This window comes from Cebus imitator, unplaced genomic scaffold (genome assembly GCF_001604975.1).
Source record: "Cebus imitator isolate Cc_AM_T3 unplaced genomic scaffold, Cebus_imitator-1.0 Scaffold179, whole genome shotgun sequence".
Classification (NCBI taxonomy): domain Eukaryota; kingdom Metazoa; phylum Chordata; class Mammalia; order Primates; family Cebidae; genus Cebus; species Cebus imitator.
In genome coordinates this window covers 2,572,941-2,597,430 of record NW_016107494.1, presented here as the reverse complement: position 1 = coordinate 2,597,430, position 24,490 = coordinate 2,572,941, and the positions used below count along the sequence as shown (strand labels likewise).

The following is a 24,490-nucleotide window of genomic DNA, read 5'->3' as shown; positions in this document are numbered from 1 at the left end:
TTCCTATTTCTCCACATCCTCTCCAGCATCTGTTGTCTCCAGATTTTTTAATGATCGTCATTCTAACTGGCATGAGATGGTATCTCAATGTAGTTTTGATCTGCATTTCTCTAATGACCAGTGCTGATGAGCATTTTTTTCATACGTTTGTTGGTCTGATGTATGTCTTCTTTTGAAAAGTGTCTGTTTATATCCTTTGCCCATTTTTGAATGGGTTTGTTTTTTTCTTGTAAATCTGTTTTAGTTCTTTGTAGATTCTGGATATTAGCCCTTTGTCAGATGGGTAGATTGCAAAACCTGTTTCCTGTTTTGTTGGTTGTCGTTTCACTCTAATGATTGTTTCTTTTACTGTGCAGAGGCTCTGGAGTTTAATTAGATCCCATTTGTCTATTTTGGCTTTTGTTGCCAATGTTTTTGGTGCTTTAGTTATAAAGTCCTTGCCCATGCCAATGTACTAAATGGCTTTGCCTAGGTTTTCTTCCAGGGTTTTCATGGTGTTAGGCTTTATGTTTAAGTCCTTAATCCATCTGGAGTTAATTTTAGTGTAAGGGGTCAGGAAGGGGTCCAGCTCCTGTTTTCTGCACACAGCTAGCCAGTTTTCCCAACACCGTTTATTAAACAGGGAATCCTTTCCCCATTGCTTGTTTTTGTCAGATTTGTCAAAGATCAGTTGGTTGTAGATGTGTGGAGTTACCTCTGAGGCCTCTGTTCTGTTCCATTGGTCGACATCTCTGTTTTGGTACCAGTACCTTGCTGTTTTGATTACTGTAGCCTTGTAGTATGGTTTGAAGTCAGGTAGTGTGATGCCTCTGGCTTTGTTCTTTTTGCTTAGGATTGTCTTGGCTATGCGGGCTCTCTTTTGTTTCCATATGAAGTTTAAGGTGGTTTTTTCCCGTTCTTTGAACAGGGTCATAGGTAGTTTGATGGGGATAGTGTTGAATCTATAAATTACTTTGGGCAGTATGGCCATTTTCATGATATTGATTCTTCCTAACCATGAGCATGGAATGTTTTTCCATCTGTTTGTGTTCTCTCTTATTTCCTTGAGCAGTGGTTTGTAGTTCTCCTTGAAGAGGTCCTTTATATCCTTTGTTAGTTGTATTCCTAGGTATTTTATTCTCTTTGTAGCAATTGTGAATGGCAGTTCATTCTTGATTTGGCTCTCTTTAAGTCTGTTATTGGTGTATAGGAATGCTTGTGATTTCTGTACATTGATTTTATATACTGAGACTTTGCTGAAGTTGCTTATTAGTTTAAGGAGATTGTGGGCTGAGATGATAGGGTCTTCTAAATATACAATCATGTTGTCTGCAAACACAGATGATTTGACTTCCTTCTTTCCTAACTGAATACCCTTTATTTCTTTTTCTTGCCTGATTGCTCTAGCTAGAACTTCCAATACTATACCAAACAGGAGTGATGAGAGAAGGCATCCTTGTCTAGTGCTAGATTTCAAAGGGAATGAATCCAGTTTTTGCCCATTCAGTATGATATTGGCTGTGGGTTTGTCGTAAATAGCTTTTATTATTTTGAGATACGTTCTGTCGGTACCTAGTTTATTGAGAGTTTTTAGCATAAAGCGCTGTTGAATTTTGTTGAAGGCCTTCTTTGCATCTATTAAGATAATCATGTGGTTTTTGTCTTTGGTTCTGTTTATGTGGTGAATTACGTTTATAGACTTGCGTATGTTGAACCAGCCTTGCATTCCTGGGATGAAGCCTACTTGATTCTGATGGATAAGCTTTTTGATATGCTGTTGCAATCAGTGTGCCAGTATTTTATTGAAGATTTTTGCAGCTATGTTCATCATTCATATTGGCCTGAAGTTTTCTTTCCTAGTTGAGTCTCTGCTGGTTTTTTCTATCAGGATGATGTTGGTCTCATAAAATGATTTGGGAAGGATTCCCTCTTTTTGAATTGTTTGGAATAGTTTCAGAAGGAGTGGCACCAGCCCCTCCTTGATGTCTGGTAGAATTCAGCTGTGAACCCATTTGGACCTGGGCTTTTTTGGTTGGTAGGCTATTAATTGCTGCCTCAACTTCAGCCCTTGTTATTGGTCTATTCAGGATTTCGACTTCTTCCTGGTTTAGGCTTGCGGGGATGCAAGTGTCCAGGAATTTATCAATTTCTTCCAGGTTTACTGGTTTATGTGCATAGAGTTGTTTGTAGTAATCTCTGATGGTAGTTTGTATTCCTGTGGAATCAGTGGTGATATCCCCTTTATCATTTTTTATTGCATCTATTTCAGTATTCTCTCTTTTCTATTAATCTGGCTAGTGGGCTATTTATTTTGTTGATCTTTTCAAAAAACTCGCTCCTGGATTTATTAATTTTTTAAGGGTTTTTTGCACCTCGATCTCCTTCAGTTCTGCTCTGATCTTAGTTATTTCTTATCTTCTATTAGCTTTTGAGTTTTTTTGATCTTGCTTCTCTAGCTCTTTCAATTTTGATGACAGGGTGTCGATTTTAGATCTTTCCTTGCTTCTCATGAGGGCATTTATTATTATAAATTTCCCTCTAGATACTGCTTTAAATGTGTCCCAGAGATTCTGTAATGTTGTAAATTTGTTTTCATTGTTTTCAAAGAACATCTTTATTTTTGCCTTCATTTCATTGTTTATCCAATCAACATTCAAGAGCCACTTGTTCAGTGCAGTTCTCAATTAGTTTCTGAATTCTGAGTTCTAATTTGATTGTACTGTGGTCTGAGAGACTGTTATGATTTCCATTCTTCTGCATTTGCTGAGGAGTGTATGTGGTCAATTTTAGAGTAGGTGTGATGTGGTGCTCAGAAGAATGTATATTCTGTGGATTTGGGGTGGAGAGTTCTGTAAATGTCTATTAGGTTTGCTTCGTCCAGGTCTAACTTCAAGTACTGGATATTCTTGTTAATTTTCTGTCTCGTTGATCTGTCTAATATTGACAGTGGAGTGTTAAAGTCTCCCACTATTATTGTGTGGCAGTCTAAGTCTCTTTGTAGGTCATTAAGAACTTGCTTTATGTATCTTCGTGCTCCTGTATTGGGAGAATATATATATTTAGGATAGTTAGCTCTTCTTGTTGCATTGATCCTTGTACTATTATGCAATGCCCTTCTTTGTCTCTTTTGATCTTTGTTGGTTTAAAGCCTATTTTATCAGAGACTAGGGCTGCAACTCCTGCTTTTTTTTTGCTCTCAATTCGCTTGGTATATCTTCCTCCATCCCTTTGAGGCTATGTTTATCCATGCATGTGAGATGGGTTTCCTTGATACAGCACATCGGCAGGTTTTGACTTTTTTTTTTTTTTTTTTTTTTTTTTTTTTTTTTTCTCTTGTTTTGTTTTTTTTTTTTTTTTTTTTTTTTTTTTGAGACGGAGTTTCGCTCTTGTTACCCAGGCTGGAGTGCAATGGCGTGATCCCGGCTCACCGCAACCTCCGCCTCCTGGGTTCAGGCAATTCTGAGTCGCTGGGATTACAGGCACGCGCCACCACGCCCAGCTAATATTTTGTATTTTTAGTAGAGACGGGGTTTCACCATATTGACCAGGATGGTCTCGATCTCTTGACCTTGTGATCCACCCGCCTCGGACTCCCACAGTGCTGGGATTACAGGCTTGAGCCACCGCGCCCGGCCAGTTTTGACTTTTTATCCAGTTTGCCAGTCTGTGTCTTTTGATTGGGGCATTTAGCCCATTTACATTTAAGGTTAATATTGTTATGTGTGAATTTGATCCTGCCATTTTGGCGCTAAGAGGGTTGTTTTGCACGTTAGTTGACGCAGTTTCTTCATTTTGTCAATGTTCTGCACCATTTGGTACATTTTTGGAGTGGTTGGTACTGGTTGTTCCTTTCTATGTTTAGTGCTCTTGTAAAGCAGGCCTGGTGGTGATGAAATCCCTGAGCAATTGCTTGTTCATAAAGTATTTTATTTCTCCTTCACTTATTAAGCTTAGTTTGGCTGATATGAAATTCTAGGTTGAAAGTTCTTTTCTTTAAAGATGTTGAATATTGGCCCCCACTCTATTCTGGCTTGTAGGGTTTCTGCTGAGAGATCCGCTGTGAGTCTGATGAGCTTCCCTTGTGGGTAACCCGACCTTTCTCTCTGGCTGTCTTTAGCATTTTTTCCTTCATTTCAACCCTGGTGATTCTGACGATTACATGCCTTGGGGTTGCTCTTCTTGAGGAATACATTTGTGGTGTTCACTGTATTTCCTGGACTTGAATGTTGGCCTGCCTTGCTAGGTTGGGGAAGTTCTCCTGGTTAATATCCTGAAGGGTGTTTTCCAACTTGGATTCATTCTCTCCATCACATTCAGGTATACCTATCAAACATAGATTAGGTTTTTTCACATAATCCCATATTTCTTGGAGGCTTTGTTCATTTCTTCTTGCACTTTTTTCTCCAATCTTGCCTTCTTGTTTTATTTCATTGAGTTGATCTTGAATCTCCAATATCCTTTCTTCTGCTTGGTTGTTTCAGCTACTGAAACTTGTGTATGCTTCACGAAGTTCTCGTATTCTGTTTTTCAGTTCCATCAATTCATTTATATTCCTCTCTAAGCTGCTTATTCTCATCAGCATTTCTTCAAACCTTTTTACAAGGTTCTTAGTTTCTTTGTATTGGGTTGGAACATGATATTTTAGCTCAGAGAAGTTTGTTATTACCCACCTTCTGAAGCCTGTTTCTATCAATTCTCTATCCAGCCTTGTTCCCTGCTCGTGAGGGGTTGTGATCCCTTGGAGAACGCGAGGTGTTCTGGTTTGGGGTATTTTCATCCTTTTTGCACTAGTTTCTTCCCATCTTTGTGGATTTATCTACCTGTGGTCTTTGTGGTTGGTGACTTTCAGATGGGGATTCTGAGTGGACGTCCTTTTTGTTGCTGATGAAGTTAATTCTGTTTCTTAGTTTTTTCCTTCTAACAGTCAGGCTTGCCTGCTGTAGGACTGCTGGAGGTCCACTCCAGACCCTGCTTGCCTGGGGATCACCTGCAGCGGCTGCAGAACAGTAAGAGTTGCTGCCAGTTTCTTCTTCTGTTATCTTTGTCCCAGAAGGATACCTGCCAGATGTCAGCCTGAGCTCTCCTTTATGAGGTGTCTCTTTGGCTATATGGGGGTTAGGGAGCTGCTTGAGGAGATAGTCTGTCCCTTATAGGAGTTCAAGTGCTGAGCTATGAGCTCTGTTGTTCTGTTCAGAGCTGCTGGGCAGGTATGTTTAAGTCTGCAGCAGAACTCATAACCACCTTTTTTTCCCAGGTGCTCTGTTCCAGGAAGGTGAGGCTTTATTTATAAGTTCTGATGTGCTGTTGCCCTTTTTCAGAGATGCCCTGCCCAGCGAGAAGGTTGCCTAGTCACAGTCTGCCAGCAGAGGCATTGCTGAGCAGCCGTGGGCTCTGCCCAGCTGCTTTGTGAACATCCTTGCAGTTTTGTTTATAGGGGTATAGTTAGAACTGCCTCGGTAATGGCAGACTGCCTCAGTAGTGATGGACTGCCTCGGTAATGGCGGATGCCCTCCCCCCCGGCAGAGCTGCACCTTCCTGGATCCAGCTGTGCTTGCAATGAAACTCTCAATCTAGAGCGTTTCAGATTGCTGGTCTTTGTGGGGGTGGGACCAGCCGAGCCAGATCACCTGGCTCCCTGTTTCAGCCCCCTTTTTTTTTCAGTTGAATGGGTGACTCTGTCTCCCAGGTGTTCCAGTTGCCAGTTGAAATGACGTCCAGATTTGTGTGAGTTTTTGGGTGGAGACCCACTGCACCCGCTGAAACAGCCACGCTGGAAACTCGTGGCGCTTTTCTGCCCAGGAATCTCCTGGTCTGTGGGCAGTAAAAATTCGTTTCGAAATGCAGTGATCACTCACCCTCTACGTTTTCGCTGGGAACTGCAATCCAGAGCTGTTCCTATTCAGCCATCTTAGGTCATCCTCAAGTTATTTTTAAACTCCATGATCAATCCAGTGATGTAGATTCTGTCTAATGATCAGTTTCAGCAAGCATTTCAGAAAGTTGTCTTTTTCCAGAAAGCGTCCCAGTCTTACTTTGGTGGCTACTTGGTTATCCTTACCTGCTGTCTCCTGACCCACCACAAGTTGGACAAATAGAATTAGATTGACTACTTTGTACCCTTCCTTATTCCCCAATAAATTCACACCACCTGAATGTTCTCAAGGTAAAATCCCTGATCTCTCCCAATGAAGTATACTTATAGGTTTTGAGTCCAGCAAGCTTTGGAAAGAATGCCATTCCAAATTTTTTATTTTTGAGCTCTCTCAAAATCAGTTACTTTATTTTTCTTAACCCTAATACACTGCCAAATTTGAATGAATTTTTTTAAATGCAGTTTTTGTTTAGAATAGTTTTGGATTTGCAGAAAGATGAGGATGATACAGAGAAGGTGATGCAGAGAGTTCCTGTGTATCCAGAGGCCAGATTCCCATAGTGTTAACATCTTACATCATCAGTATGATACATTGTCATAATTAATCAACACGAACACATTATTCTTAATAAGAGTCCCTGCTTAATTCACATTTCCTTAGTTTTTGTCTACTGTCATTTTTTTACATTTGGATGGCACGTCTCCTTGGGTTCTTCCTGACTGTGACAGTTTCTTAGACTTTCCTTTGTTTTTGGAGGCTTGGCAGTTTTGGAGAGTACTAGTCAGGTGTTTGGTGGAATGTTTTTTATATAGGATTTGTCTATTGTCTTGTTCATGATTTGACTGGGATTGTGCATTTTGGGGAAGAGGACCACAGAGGTGAAATATTATTGATCATATCAAGTGCACATACTGTCAAAATGACTTATTATCAAAAATGATCCAATTACTTTTTATATCCCATTCTCATTAGGAATCTTAAGATACTGACTCATCAAATATGAAACCTGAAATATCATGATCCAAAAATAAGCAATATAAAGAATAATAAAAATGGTAATAACTGCTTAAATCACATTAGCCTGGCTATTTTTATTTCATCGATTTATATGTAATGGTTTGAAGATAAAAGATTTATAAATAACTTTCAATTTATCCTTTCCCTGCCAATATGTTCTGCTTCTGGAAAATATTTTAGTTCTACTGTTCTATTTTTACTGCCATAACTATTAAGAGAAACCTCTGATCAGGAGAGAGAGGGCAGGAGGTTGTTGCTACCAGCTAATTCAGGGTTCAGTAGTAAACCATGAGCTACATAGTTTCTATATATACGTATGCCCAAACTGTATCTGAGTTCCTTCAGTAGGACAATGTCCTATACTGTCTGGAGGAACTGCTTCAAAGACTCTGCTTAAAGATACACACAGTTATGAACATTTTATCCCATGCCAAAATGCTTTGTACTGTAAGCTTCAGGAGAATACACTGTAAATTCCCCTAAGATATTCAAAACAACCTTCCCCTAAAGCAAAATTTTGACTCGATTCTTCTCAGTCTTGGTTATGGCCAAGGGACTATGGTCTCAGAAATTAGTTCAAGTAATATTAGGTAGGTGAAATTTTTCTGTTTTCTCCACTACCACCCATGTCATTCCTAATACCTCACAAAGCAGGTAAATGAATAAAAACTAAATAATAATATTCAATCTGAAGTCTTGTTCAAGTAATACACTGTATCTCCATGACATTTTGCCTGTCAATATCTACATATTTGTCTCTGTACAGCATATTGGCTGAGTTTCAGAAATAAATAATGATATGAAATGAAAAAAAGACGTCAGGCAAGGCAGCTCATGCCTGTAATCCTAGCACTTTGGGAGGCCAAGGCAAGCAGATCTCTTGAGTTCAAGAGTTTGAGACCAGCCTGGCCAACATGGCAAAACCCTGTCTCTACAAAAAATTAGCTGGGCATGGTGGCATGTGCCTGTAGTCCCAGCTACTCAGGAGGCTGAGGTAGGCAGACTGCTTGAGCTCCCAACACAGAGGCTGCAGCAAGCCATAACTGTACCACTGCACTCCAGCCTGGGCAACACAGTGAGACCCTGTCTCAAAAGCAAACAAACCAATATATATGTATGTATTTAAACTAAGTTTCAGCTGTAAGCACCACTCTTCTCTTCATAGTCCTACACACAATTTCCAAAGTTTAAACAGTAAAAACATGACTAGAACAATAAATGCTGTCCTGACCTTTGCTCTCTGGATGGAAGTGTGCAAAAAGTTGTTACCCCTGCCTAAAAATACATAAAACTGCATGCCTTACAAAGAAAAATAAATGATTACTTTCTTTAAAGTTATTTTCATATAATTTTTTTAAAAATACACAGACACTTTGAGAACTTTAAAGTGTCTCTAAACCTACTGTATGCATTTTATTTTTCATAGATATAAAATATAAAGCTATCTATTTTATCAGCAAACAATGGTGCTGGAAATACATCATAAATGTTGATTCTGACCACATTAATACAGTAATGTCAACAAAAAAAGTACACAGAACGTGAAAGACCTAAGCACTAAAAATAAAAGGCATAAAGGTAATTGTCTAAAAAGAAGTACTAGGCCAAGTGTGGTGGCTCACACCTGTAATCCCTGCACTTTGGGAGGCAGAGGCGGGTGGATCACCTGAGGTCAGGAGTTCAAGACCAGCCTGACCAACATGGTATAACCCCCTTTATACTAAAAATACAAAAGTTAACTGGGCATGGTGGCAGGCGCCTGTAATCCCAGCTACTCGGGAAGCTGCGGCAAGAGAATCACTTGAACCCAGGAGGCTGAGGTAGCACTGAGCCAAAATCACGCCACTGCACTCCAGCCTGGGTGACAGAGCGAGACTCGGTCTCCAAAAAAAAAAAAAAAATTAAATTAAATATTAAAAGCACTAATAATATAAACCAATTTTGAAAATAGTTGTATTAACTATTTGATAAGTTTTAAGACAAATCAAAGTTTGTAGCATGATGAATTATTGGGGCAGTGCAGTGTAAGAGAGCACAATTACTGGTCCTCTGGTGCCTCCTGTGAAGGATGAAGCAGAAGGACAAAGAAAATAGATACAATATTTGCATGATGCTTCACAGTATCAAAAAGCATTATCATGTATTATCATGCAATCCTCCCAACAGGGAAGTTGCTGTAATGAGAAAAGCTGCATTCTGGAGTAAGACCAAGCCTGTGTCAAAATGTGAAGCTATTATATTCTGGCTAAATAAACTTGTGCAAATTAACCATGTTTAACATATAACAGGTTTGGGTTTGTTTGCTTTTGGTTTGTTTTTGTTGCAAGAGGAGGAATAAGGAAGCATAGGAGAGAGGACACTCAAGGGGAAGAAAGTGTTTTATTTGTGGATACTGAAATAATAAAATAGGTCAGAATGAACTTTTTTTTTTTTTTTGGATACAGAGTCTTGCTCTGTTGCCCAGGCTGGAGTGCAGTGGTGTGATCTTGGCTCACTGCAACCTCTGCCTCCCAGGTTCAAGTGATTCTCCTGCCTCAGTTTCCTGAGTAGTTGGGATTACGGGTGCCTGCCACCAACCCCAACTAATTGTTGTATTTTTAGTAGAGACAGGGTTTCACAATGTTGGCCAGGCTAGTCTTGAACTCCCAACCTCAGGTAATCTGCCTGCCTTGGCTTCCCAAAGTGCTGGGATTATAGGCATAAGCCACAGTGCCCGGCCAAACTTTTTAACTTTCCTTTAAAGAACAGAATATAGTTCAGAGCACCTTTCATAAAGTAAGAGTAAGTTCATTTTGTGACAGTTCTGTTTCAGCTTATCATTCTAAAGATCAGTTGTATATGCAGATACGGGTGTATGTGTATACTGGGTCACAATGTAAAATATATTTCTTATGTGTCATGATCTAAAATAATCCCACTTATTGTGATAGAGTAAGGATTTAAAAGATACTGCCAAGAGTTGTTAAGAATTAAACAAGATTACAAATACAAAGTGGCGAGCACAGTCCCAGAATTCTAATTTAACAAACTATGATTATTTCTGGATAATGAGGTGTTAATTATAACAAATTGTTGGTCACAGTTATTAAAAACTGATGATGGTTTGGCTCTGTGTCACCACCCAAATCTCACCTTGAACTGTAATGCCCATGTGTTAAGGGAGGGAGCGGGTGGGAAGTGACTGAACCATGGGAGTGCTGTTCTCGTGATAGTGAGTTCTCATTTAAGATCTGAGGGTTTAAAAGTATTCGGCAGCTCCTCCCCTCTGTCTGCCCCCCTTCCCTGCACCCTCCCCACTCTCTCCTGGTGCCATGTAAGACATGCCTTGCTTCCCCTTACCTTTTGTCATGATTAAGTTTCAGAGGCCTCCCCAGCCACTCAGATAGGCCTCTTTTCTTAATACCTTACCCAGTCTCAGGTAGTATCTTTACAGCAGTGTGACAATGGACTAATACAACAAAAACTTTTCTAAAATTTTTTACCTAGTTAAAAATAAGAAATGTATTACTTCCAAACAGCCTTTGAATTCTAACCAGTATATCTTTTCTTCCAGTAACGTTAATCATCTAAGGCTTTTTTAGTAGCTTGTTCTCATGATCGGAAAGGCAAAGTTTAATGATGACTAAAGACTCATGCAATCTTTTGACATTTTGGTTTTAAATGAAGTTATCCTTATAGAATGAGAGTGAAGAAAACAAGAGCTGAAAAATAAATGTTTTAAAAGTAAAATATATGCTCCTAACACTTATCACCTAATAAAAGTGATAATCCATCATGTCACCAACATTTTGGGTATAATCAGCCTACAGCAGGCAAAGATGCCGTTGGCACAGTAGTGAATCAAGTCTCTGAGCATCAAGATATCTTCAGAAACTTGCACTGTATGAAACTAAATAATTAAATCACTCCCCTCCTCACAAACTCCACAACTACAATAACCAATGACATTTTAAAAATTCATATTTAATTAATAATATCCTACACTTAACAAAAAGTTGAATAGGAAGCAGAACCCAAAAGGCTTACACATTATTAATCATAGTGAAAATTACAAATAACTTCTTTTCCACTAAGTTATCTGGTCATATTTCTTACCAACACAGTATTGTGCCTAATAAAAAGTAAATGCATGAGAAGCACGATGAGAGAAAAATATACAATGATCAAGTGCATGAGAAGTGAAAAATGTTTTGAAACTATTAAGTCTATTACTTGAAAATATTACTATTGCAAGATGAAAACTAACAAAAACCCAATCCACTTTTATGGTTGCCAAAAAAACATGTGTGATAAGTATCTTATTTTACTGAAAGAAAGAAAAAAAAAAAAGAGACAGATAAGAGGCAGTACTAACTTACAGCTCCTACTCAGACAGTATAGCGCCTGGAGACTCACATTGTGAACTTTTACTCCAAGAACCACTGCAGGAATGTATCAGGAAAACTGAAAGAATCCTTTGAAAAAATCAGCTTGCCTCTGTAAAATCTGTGAGACAGCAAAAAAACTGTCCATGTCCAAAGTGTGAGAAAGGGAATGCCGGCCTCCGAATACCCATCCTCACTGGGAAATCTGAAAATCCAGATCACAGGAGAATAATTTAACCTTACCTAGAGCTGAAACTAATTTAGAGAGCCAAATGAAATATAAAAGTGACCCAGCAGCAGCAGCGAGAAGAGCCCTGTAGGCATTCCCGGACCCCAGGGAAGCCATTTCTGACTTGATCTCATTGGAGCCCTTAGGGAGGGCAGCCAGTGGAATTGGGGAAGGGCCACAGGGAGGAGACTTTCAACTGAACTCTGCAGTAATTTTGACTGAGCATAAATTTTTCCAGATAAAATCTGGGGGTGGGGAGTGGGAGGGAAACTGCAGATAGGAGCACAGAAGCCCCAACAGACAGGGAGGGGCAAGGCCTGAAAGCCCTGCTTGCTTTCTCAGTGAGGAGGCTTGTAGCTTGAGGCAGTATCTCAACCCTGCACACAGGAGGCATGGATACAAATTCCATTCTGTTGGGTACTGGGGGAGCTTGGCAGGACTGAGACTGAACTTGCTGGCTGCACAGGAGCTAGGTGAAGCCTGTCACTGCCAGCTTTCCCTCACTTCCCTGACAACCTGTACAAAGCAGCATAGGCAGCCATAATCCCCCTTGGAACATAACTCCATTGGCCTGAGAACCATCCCCAACCCCCAACAGTGGCTGGAGCAAGACCCGCCCAAGAAGGGTCTGGGCTAACACACGCTCAACCTTGTGCTCACCTGATGGTCTTTCTCTACCTGCCTGGTAAACAAAGACAGAAGACATAAAACTTGTGGAAGTTCTATGGCCCTGCCCATCACCCAAGAAATCAAATACTCATTGTAAGGTGTTTTAGGCTGACTGATGGCCCCGTGGACGCCATGTTAACCTCTGTGACCTGCACAGACACTCCAGAGGAGTTCCTGGAAAATCTGAAGTAACTGGAAGACCATGAGAAGAGGAAGAAATGAGCAACCCCTGCAGCGCCTACTTAACTTTGAGACATTCTCTATTGTTCCTTATTCCCCCCACAATTGATAAGGCCACTGGACTTTGTAAATGAACTTGGTCTACCTTGTGACTCCACACCTTATGACCCCCTCCCAGCTTGCAAAAAACTGCCCTAAACTGTAACTTCTACAACTTTCCACTGCCAACCTCAAACCTGTAAAACCAACTCCTATCCCACCACCCTTCGGTGATGCCTTCCTTTTTTGGCCTCAGCCCCGCGGCACCCAGGTGAATAAACAGCCATGATGCTCACAGAAAGCCTGTTTGCACAGGGGTGTCTCTTCATTCAAAGCACATATTTAACACTCATTCAGGCAACCTCGGGGCAAACTTGTATCCCCCATACTACTGCAGCTTACGCTCTCTTGAAACTGCCACCTCCTGGCTGGAAGCCAACTAACCCAAGCCATTAAGCAGCTCATAACAGACAAGCCTGCTCCAAGGAAGTAGAAAACAACAGCTAATTCCACGTCTGCAACATCCTGGCTACCCAGAGATCCTGAGTTTGTCCATGTGACAATTTCACTGCTAACATAACCAGTATTCGAGAAAACCAGAGCACCAAACAAAACTACAACCAAAAACTCTCAGAGTCTACTTCACTCACCTGCCACCTCTACCAGAGCAGGCGCTGGTATCCATGGTTGAGAGACCTAAACACAGATCACACCAGTGTTATAGGAGTTATTAAGAAAGTATTTTAGGCAGATAGAAAGGAAAAGGGGGTCTTTGGGAAGTTTTTGTTTCTTCTAAAGCAGCTCCAGAAACATTTCTTGTCTAGTAGGAAAGCCCAAGCTCCAAGCTTTGATATGCAAATGCAGGCCATCAGAAACTGGGTACACCCAATGGAGATTCCTACCATCGTCTTGCCCTTGCCCCTACATGTGCCTGGCAACTTGGCTGTCCCCACATATGTAGAACATCAAGGTGCCCTGTATTTGCATATTAAAAGGCGAGAGTGGGAGGGCCAGTCTTTCCTGTGAGCTGTGTGAATATCTTACCTGGTCAAACCAATCCCCTGAGCTGTATGCAAATTAGATACCACCTCCTACAGGTGCCTCATATAACTGGCTGTTTTCTGCTGCACTCCAGATTTTCCTTGAATCCCCCCTCCCTCCGTCTCTGTACCAAAGAGCTGTTTTCTTCTTTCTTCCCTCTTTCTTGCCTACTAAACTTTTTGCTCCTTAAAAAAACTCCACCTGTGTCCCTGTCATTAATCTTATCAGTGCAAGACCAAGGACCCCAGGGCTGTATTAACAGGACTGCTTCCAGACACTTCCCAGTACCAGCCCAGAGCCGGGTAGCTCTGCCAGGTGGCTAGATCCAGAAAAGAAATAACAATTACTGCAGTCCAGCTCTCAGAAAGCCTCCTCCCTAGTGGTGGGCTCACACTGAGGGATCACCTTGTGGGACAAAAGAAACTGAACAGTAGCCCTTGAGTCTCAAATCTTTCCTCTCACATTGTCTACCCAAATGAGAAGATATCAAGAAAGCAATCCTGGCAATACAACAAAACAAGGTTCTATAAAACCCCCAGAAGATCAATCATACTATATCACCAGCAATGGATCTAAACCAAGAAGTCATGTCTAAATTGCCAGAAAAAGAATTCAGAAGATCAATTATTAAGTTTTTCAAGGAGACACCAGGGAAGAGTAAAAATTAACTTAAAGAAATTTTTAAAATAATACTGGATATAGAATTTCAGAGCTCAAAGATACAGATTTCAAATTAACCCAATCTGACAAAGATAAAAAAGAATAAAAAAATTAAAAAGTGAACAAAGCCTCCAAGAAGTTTGGGATTATGTTAACCAAACTAAGAATAATTGGTGTTCCTGAGGAAGAAGAGAAATCTAAAGGTTTGCTAAATTTATTTGAGGGAATAATTGAGGAAAATTTCCCTGACTTTGCTAGAGATCTAGATAACCAAATAAAAGAAGCTCAAAGAACACCAAACATTAATCACAAAAAGATCATTACCTAGGCACATAGTCATCATGTTATCTAAAGTCAAGATGAAGAAAAAAATCTTAACAACTGTGACGCAAAAACATAGGAAACCTATAAAGGAAAACCTATCAGATTAACAACAGGTTTCTCAGCAGAAACCCCACAATCTAAAAGGGACTGTGGTCCTATCTTTAGCCTCCTTAAACAAAGTAAGTATCAGCTAAAAATTTTGTATCTAGCAAAACTAAGCTTCACAAATGAAGGAAAGACACGGTCTTTTTCAGAAAAACAAATGCTGAGAGAATTTACCACTACCAAACAGGCACTACAAGAAAACTGCTAAAAAGAGTTCTAAGTCTTGAAACAAAACCTCAAAATATACCAAAAGAGAACCTCCTTAAAGCATAAATCTCATAGGATCTATAAAACAGTAACACAATGAAAACAAAAAACAAAAACAAAAAAACCCACCAAGGTACTCAGGTAACAACTAGCAGGATAAATAGGACAGTATCTCACATCTCAATACTAACATTAAATGTAAATGGCCTACGGCTCCACTTAAAAGATACAAAATGACAGAATGAATAAGAATTTACCAACCAAGTATTGCTATCTTCAAGAGACTCACCTAACACATAAGGACTCAATAAACTTAAAGTAAATGGGTGGAAAAAGATATTCCATGCAAATGGCCACCAAAAGTAAGCAGGAGTAGCTACTCTTGTATTGGACAAAAACAGACTTTAACGCAGCAACAGTTAAAAAAAAATAAAGAAGAACATTATATAATGATAAAAGGACTAGTCCAATAGGAAAATATCACAATCCTAAATATATATGCATCTAATACTGGAGCTCCCAAATTTATAAAACAATTACTACTAAACCTAAGAAATGAAACAGACAGCAACGTAATAATAGTGGGGGACTTCAGTATTCCACTGACAGCACTAGACAGGTCATCAACACAGCAAGTCAACAAAGAAACAAGAGACTTAAACTATATCCTAGAACAAATGGACTTAACAAATATTTACAGAACATTCTACCCAACAACTGCAGAATATACACATCCTATTCATCAGCACATGGAACATTCTCCAAGATACACCATATGATAGGCCACAAAACAAGTCTCAATAAATTTTAAAAAATCAAAATTATATCAAGTATTCTCTCAGACCACAGTGGAATAAAACTGGAAATCGACTACAAAAGGAATCCTTCGGGATTCAAAACCTTCGGGAAACAACTAAAGTGGTGCTAAGAGTTCACGGCGTTACATGCCTACATCAAAAAGTCTGAAAGAATACAACAGACAATCTAAGGTCAGGTAAACGATAAGGGAAAACCTATCAGATTAACAGCCTATTTCTCAGCAGAAACCCAACAAGCTATTAATAGAAAGGATTGGGGTCCTATCTTTAGTCTCCTTAAACAAGTAAGACAATCTAAGGTTACACCTCGAGGAACTAGAGAACAAGAAAAAATCAAACCCAAACTTAGCAGAAGAAAAGAAATAGCAAAGATCAGAGCAGAACTAAATGAAATTGAAACACACACACAAAAATATAAAAGATAAATGAAACAAAAAGCTGCTTCTTTGAAAGATAAACAAAATTGATGGACTATTAGTGATATTAGCCAAAANAAAAAAAAAAAAAAAAAGAGCAGAGAAGATCCAAGTAAGCTCAATTAGAAATGAAATGGGAGATATTTTAACCGATACCATACAAATACAAAAAATTATTCAAGGCTACTATGAACACCTTTACATGTACAAATTGGAAAACTTAGAGACAGATAAATTCCTAAAAATACACAACCCTCCTGGATTAAACCAGGAAGAAATGGAAACTGAACAGGCCAATAACAAGCTGTGAGACAGAAATGGTAATTTTAAAAACTGCCAACGAAAAAAAGGTCCAGATCCAGATGGATTCACAGCTGAATTCTATCAGGCATTCAGAGAAGAACTGGTAACAATCCTATTGAGGGACTGTGCTAGAGGGACTTCCCAGGGTTGGCTGGGGGCACTGTCTCAAGTGCAGGAATTTTCCGATTTTCCCACCTCTGGCCCACTAGGGCCTTTGTTTCCACTTTCCTGCCTCTGGCTCTTGGAGGTGGGGGTTCTGTGATACAGGGTTGTAAAATGGTAGAGGATCCAAAGATCAATTAATCCAGAAGAAATCTAAAAGAACCCCTCTCATTGGATAAGAACATGAATGGGGAGGAAATAACTCAGGGGTATAATCTTCCGCCACCCAAGCCTGCAGCAGCACTCCCTCCAGGTCCCCTTCCACTGCATGGAAGCTGTCCTTTCACTCTGCCTAATAAACTGCACTATCGCACACTCTCTGGGTCCATAAATTCTATTTAAGCTGTAACACTCACCGCCCCAAGGAGGCCCCCTTACCCCATTCTTGGGTTTAGGAAGGCCAAGAACCTAAGTTCTGGCTGCAGCTATTCCACTTTCATGGTGGCCTACTGGTTAGGATTCCTGGTTTTCGCCCGGGGACCCAGGTTCAACTCCTTGGGAACCAGGGAATCCGGCTGTAGTTACTCCGGTTACACCACTAAAACTACTCCAAAAGACAGAGAAAGAGAAAATCCTCCCTAGATGAGACTATGAAACCAGTACCACCGTAATACCAAAACCAGGAAAGGACATAACAACAACAATATACTACAGACCAATATTTCTGATGAATATAGATGCAAAAATCCTCCACAAAACACTAGCTAACCGAATCCAACAGTACAAAAAGACAATTCGCCATGATCAAGTGGCGTTCCTGGGTTTCATACCAGGAACGCAGAGATGATTTAACATACGCAAGTCAATAAATGTGATACACCAGATAAACAAAATTAAAAAATAAGATGATTATCTCAATAGACTCCAAAAAAGCAGTTGACAAAATCCAGCATCCCTTTATGATTAAAACCCTCAGTAAAACTGGCACATAGTCATCATGTTATCTAAATTCAAGATAATAAAAGCCATCTATCACAAAGCCACTGCCAACATGCTGAATGGGGGGGGGGAAGTTGAAAGCATTTTCCCCTGAGAGCTGGAACAAGACAAGGATGCCCACTTTCATGAGTTCTATTCAACACAGTACTAGAAGTCCTGTCCAGAGCAACAAACAAGAGTAAAAAAAATCAAGGACATCCAAATCAGTAAAGAGGAAGTCAAACTATCATTGTTCGCTGATAATAAGATCATATACCTAGAAAGCCCTAAAGACTCATCCAAAAGCTCCTAGATCTAATAAATGAGTTCAGTAAAGTTTCAGGATACAAAATCAATGTACACAAATCAGCAGCACTACTATACATCAATAGAGACCAAGCTGAGAATCAAATCAAGAACTCAACCCCTTTTACAGTAACTGTAAAAAACAGTAAAATACTGAGGAATATAGCTCAACAAGGACATGAAAGACCTCTACAAGGAAAACTACAAATCACTGCTGAAATAAATCACATATGACACAAACAAATGGAAACATATCCCATGCTCAAAGATGGGTAGAATCAATATTGTGAAAATGACCACACTGCCAAAAAACAATCTACACACTCAATGCAATTGCCATCAAAATACCATCATCATTCTTCACAGAACTAGAAAAAAATCCTAAAATTCATATGGAACCAAAAAAGAGCCTGCATAGCCAAAGCAACAAGACTAAGCAATAAGTAAAAATCTGGAAGCATCACATTATCCAACATCAAACTATACTACAAGGCTATAGTCACCAAAACCAATCATGGTACTGGTATAAAAATAGGCACATAAACCAATGGAACAGAATAGAGAACCCAGAAAAGCAGCCAAATACTTACAGCCAACTGAACTTTGACAAAGCAAACAAAAACATAAAGCAGGTAAAGTACACCCTATTCAACAAACAGCGCTGAGATAATTGGCAAGCCATATGTAAAAAATGAAACTAGATCTTCATCTCTCACCTTATAAAAAATCAACTCAAGACGGATCAAAGACTTAAATCTAAGACCTGAAACCATAAAAATTCTAGAACATAACACTGGAAAAACTCTTCCAGACATCAGCTTAGGCAAAAACTTCATAACCAAGAACCCAAAAGCAAATGCAATAAAAACATAAATAGATGGGAGTTAAACTAAAAAGTTTCTGCACACTAAAAGAAATAATCAGAAGAGTAAACAGACAACCTACAGAGTGGGAGAAAATATTCTCAAACTGTGCATCCAACAAAGGACTAATGTCCAGAATCTACAAGGAACTCAAGTCATCTAGAAAAAAAACAAATAATCCCATCAAAAAGTGGACTAAGGACATGAATAGGTAATTCTCAAAAGAAGATATGCAAATGGCTAACAAACATATAAAAAAGCTCAACATCACTAATTATCAGGGAAATGCAAATCAAAACCACAATGCGATACCAACGTACTCCTGCAAGAATGACCATAATTTTAAAACCAAAAAATAATAGATATTGGCATGGATGTGGTTTTAAAAAAAAAAAAGGGAACATTTTTACACTGCTGGTGGGAATGTAAGCTAGTACAACCACTATGGAAAACAGTATGAAGATTCCTTAAAGTACTAAAAGTAGACCTACCATTTGATCCAGCAATCCCTCTACTGGTACAGAGGAAAAGAAAGCGTTATATGAAAAAGACACTTGCACAGACATGTTTATAATAGCACAATTCGGGCCGGGTGCAGTGGCTCACATTTGTAATCCCAGCACTCTGGGAGGCTGTGGCGGGTGGATTATGAGGTCAGGAGTTCGAGACCAGCCAGGCCAACATGATGAAACCCCATCTCTACTAAAAATACAAAAATTAGCTGGGCCTGAATGGCGGACACCTGTAATCCCAGCTACTCGGGAGGCTGAGGCAGGAAAATTGCTTGAACCTGGGAGATGGAGGTTGCAGTGAGCCAAGATAATGTCACTGTACTCCAGCCTGGGTGACAGAGCTAGACTCTTTCTCAAAAAAGAAAANAAAAAAAAAAAAAAAAAAAACAACACACACACACACACACACAATTTACAATTGTAAAAAATATGGAACCAGCCCAATTGCCTATCAATCAACAAGTAGATAAAGAAATGTGGTATATATACACTACAAAATTCTACTCAGCCATAAAAAGGAATGAAATAATGGCATTTGCAACAACCTGGTTGGAGGTGGAGACTGCCATTATTCTAAGTGAAGTAACTCAGGAATGGAAAACCAAACATTGTATGTTCTCACTTATAAGTGGGAGCTAAGCTATCAGGACAAAAGGCATAAGAAAGATACAATGAACTTTGGAGAGTCAAAGGGAAGGGTGGGAGGAGATCAGGGATAAAAGACTACAGACTGGGTCGGTGTCCACTGTTCAGGTGATAGGTACACCAAAATCTCAGAAATCACCACTAAAGAGGGTATTCATGTAACCAAATGAACACCACCTGTTCTCCAAAAAATATTGAACCAAAAAATAATTTTTAAAAATTTACTCATTTTATTTCAACAGGTACTTTCTTACTGTATTTATCAATTCTAACACAAAAGCAAGCAGTGTACTTTACTGGGAAAGAACTAAAAGCGTTCTCATTCAGATCAGGTATAATAGGTATAATGCGAACATGTCCACTATCATGTAGTGTGGTTTCGGATGCACTGGTACACATAAATAGAAAAGAGAAGAAAATGGGGTATATACATTAAAACCGAACATAGGAAAATAATCACTGTTTAGAAATGATATCACTACATATTTGGAAAAGCCAAAGGAATCAACTAAAAAAAAATCCAAACCTTTAAGAGAATTCAGTATAACTAAGTACAAATCACAAGCCTTCATGTGTACAAAAAAGAAAGCAGTTAGAAGATGTAATGAAAAATGTTAACACTTTATAACAAACAGAAAACCTAGGAATAAACTTAATAAATGCATAAAATCTATATGAAAGAAACCTTAAAACATTTTTGAGAAACAAAAAATGAATTCATGAAAAGATATACCCTATTGTCATTTTTCTATAAATTAGTAACTATAAATTTTATGTAATCACAATAAAAAACACAACACAAGAATTAAAGGCAGGAAATGATAAAAACTAACTCTAAATTTCAAATGGAAAGATAGTCAAGAAAAAAAAAAAAAAAAAAGCAAGGGTACTTCTGACAAAGAAAAGTCCCTTGGAAAGAATCAGCTATTATTAACATATAGCACAAAAACACAAAAATGAAAACAATGTTACTGGATGCATAGATAGATCAATATCACCAGAAAAGAAACATTCTAAAATAAAACTTTTGCAGTATGTCACAAAATCCAGAAGCCCTAAATATTCACCTTATTTAAAAAGCCTGAAAACACACATACACTCTCTCTCTCTCTCTGTCTCTCTCTCTCTCGTCAAAAGCCAAACAGAGCTAGGAGCAGTGCTGTTGGAAGGCTTAGATGGCATGGGCTGGATAATATTTAAAAAAAAGAGAGAGAGAGAGCCGGGCATGGTGTCTCACACCTATAATTCCAGCACTTTGGAAGGCTGAGGCAGGTGGATCACTTGAGGCCACAGGATTCAAGACCAGCCTGGCCAACACGGTGGTGAAACCCCACCTCTACCAAAAATACAAAAAATTAACCAGACGTGGTGATGGGCACCTGTAGTCCCAGCTACGAGGGAGGCTGAAGCAGAGGAATCACTTGAACCCAGGAGGCAGAGGTTGCACTGGGCCAAGATCGCGCCACTGCTCTCCAGTCTGGGCAACAATACAAAACTCCATCTCAATAAATAAATAAATAAATAAATAAGCCAAACAGGAAGAAATGTTTAGAACTCACATTAGACAAAAGAGCTAATTTTTAAATTGGGAAGGGATTTCTATAAAACAACTTTTAAAAAAGCAGAAAAGAACTTAAAAATGGATCAAGCATATGAACAAATAACAGAAAATAGAAGGATTTTAAATATAGAAATATGTTCAACCTTACTAATAATGAAAGAACTGCAACTACACTGACATTGTTTTCTCACCTATAAAACTGCCAAAAAGTACAAGTCTTTTAACACACTCTGTAGACAAGTATGTCGGGAATATAACACTTTCATCACTGATAGTAGAAATGAAACTTGGTACAATCTCTTTAAGGCTACTTAGCAAAATTATAAATGCATATCCTTTCACTCAGCAGTTCAACTTCAAGGAATTTATCCTAGAAATGTATCTGACTTGTATAAACTAAATATAAATAAAGAAATATACTTGACATGTATAAACTAAATATGTATGACATTTTTTACTGTAGAATCATTTTATGTAAAGGAAGAAATTTTTAGCAAAATAAATGTTTATATGTAAAAATTTTGCTAAATACAGTATACCCATACAATGCTATTATTAACAACAATGAAGAAACCCTTGGAAAGAGTATCAAAATATATTAACTTTTCTGAAAAAAGGGGAAAGAACAAGGAGTAAGGAACAGTAAGATTTGTATTGAAATACACAAACACACACTTTTTATGAATTATGTGTTTGTCTAGATGCCACTGGTCTCCGCTTGAAATTGTCATCTTATTAAACACATAAATGAAGTTGTACCATCCCAAGCCCATGTACTAAACCAATTCAGTACAGTTTCAATAAAAGACAGAAGAAGCAAAACAATGTCAGTTCAAATACTTTGGCAATTTACAAGGCACTTGTGAGAAACAGCATGAATAGCACTATTGGAAGATATTAACAGTGTTTAAATTTTCAAAAACTGATTATGTAGAGCAGTCCTAACAATCTACCTACCGCAACAACAGTTCCAAATTACTAATCACAAAAACATAAACTGAGGAATGAGCAAGAAACTCTGACAGCATTAAATCTGACTTAGTGGTAGGAGGGAGGATGTATGAGAGGGCCACTGAACTCAAAACATCTACACCTTACCTTCTTCTGAAGAACATTAACCTTCCGCTCCTTCACATCCAACATGTCCTTGAGGTCATGTATCTCTCCAGCTTGTGTCCCCTTCTCCTCGGCCATATCCTGAATTTGTTTTGTCTTTTTATTCAACATGGTTTCCTTCTCTTCCAAACGCAATCGGAGAGCATCCACCTAAGAATAAGAATGTAAGACTTTTACAAGTGATGAATTAAAAAGAAAAGAATGTAATTCCTTTCAAATAGATAAGTTATAAAGGTTACAAGAAGGTTGCATTTTGTTATGCTATTAAACTGGTATGATCTACATCTATGTTTCTCTGGATTCAGAGTCCAGTGTGCTCACCATTATAGAATGGAACCTCTACAACTATGTTTTTCAAACTTCATGCACATCAGAATCATCTGGAGGGCTAAATCAAGATTGCCAGGTCCAGCCCCTAGTTTCTAATTCAACAGGGTTGGGGTTCAAAATTAGTATTTCTAACAAGTTTCCAAGTGAAGCTACATTGCTTTAGAAAGTCTAAAACTAGGAAAAGGGGAAAAAAAAAAAAAAGCATCACCAAGCATGACACTGGCTCTATCAGATAATACAATCTAGTCATAAGCTATGATGCTCTTATGAAAAACAACCCCATAATGCACTTAGATATCCATACAAAGCAAAAGCAAAGGTCTACTTCTAGACAGCAAGACTAACGAGCTACAATGTCTGGTATCTAGTTAACTTTATCCCCGAACTTTAATGCCTTTCATTATATATAACTTTAAAATAACAGGAAATTTAATGATATTTATTGTAAAATCCATTCACAACAAATTTTATTAAGCTTTTAGCACCCCATAAATATTCACACACCAAATTTGTTTTTTGCTTTTCCACCAAGGATTAATAACAATAGTTAAACATTTGATTATAAGAAAAGAAGAAAGTGGATTTATCTAAGACAGTGCTGTTCGACAGGAAAATAATAAGTCATATTTTCAAGCCTAAAATTGTTAATAAGTTGTTACTTCTTTTTTCATTATTGTCATTTCAAACATATAATCCATATAAAAAACTATTAATGAGCTATATTTTTTTCATACTAACTCTTTGACATCTAATGTATATTTCACATTCATATCCCAACTCAATTTGGGCTAGCCACATTGCAAGTGCTTAATAGCCACAAATGGCTGGTGGCTACCATACTGAACAGTGCAAATCTAAGAAATCAAGTATGGTTCTATGGTCTCTCATCTTTAACTTGCCTTATCTTATTTTTCCTCTCTGACCATGGATTAAGCCACAAAGACTAATATGAATAATGTTTCACATTTAGGGTACATCAAAGCACTCAGGATGATCTAATAATACAGGTTGACCATCCCAAAATCTGAAAATTCAAAATCCAAAGTGCTCCAAACTCCTGAACTTTTTGAGCACTGACATGACACTCAAAGGAAATGCTCACTGGAACATTTTGGATTTTCGGATTAGGAAGGCTCAACCAGTAAGCATCAGTATAATGCAAATATTCCCAAACTCAAACCCTGAAAGTCTTCTAGTCCCATGCATTTTAGGTAAGGGATATCCAATGTGTAGTGTATCTAAACTACAAGGTATCTGAGAACCAATGTTGTATGGTAATATGGAGGTACTTCATGCTCCGTTAAGTAGCACGAAATTTTTTTTTTTTTTTTTTTTTTTTTTTTTTTTTTTTCTGAGACAGCGTCTCACTCTGTCACCAGGTTGGAGTGCAGTGGTGCTATCTCGGCTCACTGCAATCTCCACCACCTCCATGTTCAAGTGATTCTCCTGCCTCAGCCTCCCGAACAGCTGGGATTACAGGCATGCACCACCACAACCAGCTAATTTTTGCATTTTTGGTAGAGACGGGGTTTCACCATGTTGGCTAGGTTGGTCTCAATCGCCTGACCTTGCAATCTGCCTGCCTCGGCCTCCCAAAGTGCTGGGATTACAGGCATGAGCCACCGCGCCCAGCACATATCTGACTTTTAAATAAATAAATTTATTTAAATGTTTAAATTTGAGAGATCGGATCCAAGATGGCCGTTTAGGAACAGCTCAGGATTGCAGCTCCCAGTGAAAGCGCAGAGAGTGAGTGGACGCCACGTTTTTATTGCCCACAGACTAGGAAATTCCCGGGCGGAGGAGCTCCACAGGTCACCAGTGCGGCTGTTTCGGCCAGCGCGGCTGCTTTG

The 24,490-nt window shown here is 38.8% G+C and overlaps 1 protein-coding gene across 13 annotated transcripts in view; it reads right to left on the bottom strand.

Moving 5' to 3' along the window:
• The window catches only part of ERC1 (ELKS/RAB6-interacting/CAST family member 1), a 540,801-nt gene that overhangs the window by 367,393 nt on the left and 148,918 nt on the right, over window positions 1-24,490 (bottom strand). For all 13 annotated transcript variants that reach the window (XR_001830105.2, XR_001830104.2, XR_005202930.1 and 10 more), the window contains one exon: window positions 22,290-22,457. Coding sequence is in view for 9 of the 13 variants with exons in the window: in XM_017545489.2 (XP_017400978.1) it covers window positions 22,290-22,457 (168 nt within the window). In the remaining 4 variants the exon portion in view is untranslated. The remainder of the gene's footprint in view (window positions 1-22,289; window positions 22,458-24,490) is intronic.